Source organism: Limulus polyphemus, unplaced genomic scaffold (genome assembly GCF_000517525.1).
Source record: "Limulus polyphemus unplaced genomic scaffold, Limulus_polyphemus-2.1.2 Scaffold16248, whole genome shotgun sequence".
Taxonomy (NCBI): domain Eukaryota; kingdom Metazoa; phylum Arthropoda; class Merostomata; order Xiphosura; family Limulidae; genus Limulus; species Limulus polyphemus.
The window spans coordinates 1359-3240 of NW_013681858.1; the positions used below are offsets into that span (position 1 = coordinate 1359).

The window sequence follows — 1882 nt, forward strand, 5'->3', positions numbered from 1 at the left end:
ACTGTCCAGTTTACCTTCTAGTCCTTTACCACAGGTTCCAGAGAGGGTTTTCATGAACACTGTCCAGTTTACCTTCTAGTCCTTTACCACAGGTTCCAGAGAGGGTCTTCATGAACACTGTCCGACCTACCTTCTAGTCTTTTACCACAGGTTCCAGAGAGGGTCTTCATGAACACTGTCCGACCTACCTTCTAGTCTTTTACCACAGGTTCCAGAGAGGGTCTTCATGAACATTGTCCAGTTTACCTTCTAGTCCTTTACCACAGGTTCCAGAGAGGGTCTTCATGAACATTGTCCAGTTTACCTTCTAGTCCTTTACCACAAGTTCCAGAAAGGGTCTTCATGAACACTGTTCGACTTACCTTCTAGTCTTTTACCACAGTTCCAGAGAGGGTTTTCGTGAACACTTCTGGTACGTGAGAAAGTATTCAGGAGACTAACAAAGCGTGGTTCCTGAGACTTACCTTCAGTTCTTTTACCACTGATTCTTGTGGGGTCTTCACTTCTGACTGCAGTCTCAGCTGACATTCTTCAAGTTTTTGTTCTTGTTCTTCAACCGTTTTCCTATACATCTCGGTTTTACCTTCATTGTCTGTGAGCTAGATGCAATGAGGTCTTAAATTCACACGCATAAAGTATGTATTAATTTCTAAAAACAGTAAATAGAGATTATTTTAATCGCATGAACTATGTAACTAATTAGCTAGTCTTTAAAACGGCAGATATATATTATTGTGAACATTTGTAGTAATATCAGGGCTCCGGATCCCTTAACACGAGTTGGAGGATATGGAAAAGCACATACCAACTTTACTTATCACCTAAATGACAGTCAATTCTAATTTTTCGACTTCTGAAATATTTATTTCAGGTTTCTGCCGCAAGATGTCTTCACGTTTTCTTATAGTCGATTATTAGAAATATGTGCTCGAAAGTCTACACTGAAAGAACCTCCAGCTAATAGAGATACAAATCGTTAAGATAGACATATATGTGTGTTTTCTGGTGTGTAAACACAGGAAACCAGAAAAGACACTAACGATTGAAGGAATTTCACACAATTGTTTTTACACAACACTTATAAGAAATCTCTATAACAGCTCGTGATTGTTTCTGTAATTAGAAATAACTTTATATCTATAATTTATATAAACTTTACACACTGGAGGAAAAATATGTAATTACAATAAGAAATCAAAAATGTGCTTTAAAAACTATAGATGAAATAACTCACCTGTTGCTGGATGTGATTTAGTTTTCCTCGTAACTCGTCTGTTTCACGTTCAGTCTGACTCTCACGTTCTTCGGCCATGTTAAGCTGTTGTAAGAGCTCCTGTATCTTTTCTCCTTGTTCTAAGTTCGTCTTGCGTAAGTCAGTAAACTCGTTCAAGAACGCTCTTTGTTCACCAGATCTGGTTTCTGTGAAAAAGGAAGTTAGATCCGTTAGATAAAGTGGGGATAAAACGACAATAGTTTAGTAAGTTTTTATAAAACTGAGTTTCTCACTTTCTAGCTCCTTCATCTCCTTGCGAAGTTCTTCCTTCTCTGATCGAATCAGATCCAAGTCGAATTCTTTTTGTTTCAGGCAATACCGAACATCTTTCACTTCTTTCTGAAGATCCTACACAATAATTAAAAACTTTAAAATCTCCGTCTTCCTTAAAACCACATTAATAAGTGTGTATCTGTCATCCACAAATATTATAACTTGTAACTCACAGTTCTGACAATTAAACGTCGTCCTCAGTAAATATGACACTGTCGAGGTGAAAAACACTACAACATGTATGTTTGTATACGTTTGTAACTTTGTCCTGGGTCCAGTATGACACTGTCGAGGTGAAAAACACCATAACAGGTATGTTTGTCCGTTTGTCCTGGG

The 1882-nt window shown here is 37.7% G+C and overlaps 1 protein-coding gene across 1 annotated transcript; it reads right to left on the bottom strand.

Annotated features, from left to right (window-relative positions):
- Window positions 1-464: 464 nt before the first annotated feature.
- LOC111084305 lies at window positions 465-1630 on the bottom strand (the record flags this gene model as incomplete). Its single annotated transcript, XM_022381056.1, has 3 exons — window positions 1507-1630; window positions 1235-1419; window positions 465-599 (listed from the first exon to the last, which is right to left on the bottom strand). Coding segments are annotated over exons 1-3 (336 nt in total), but the record flags the coding sequence as incomplete, so codon positions are not given.
- Window positions 1631-1882: the final 252 nt, after the last annotated feature.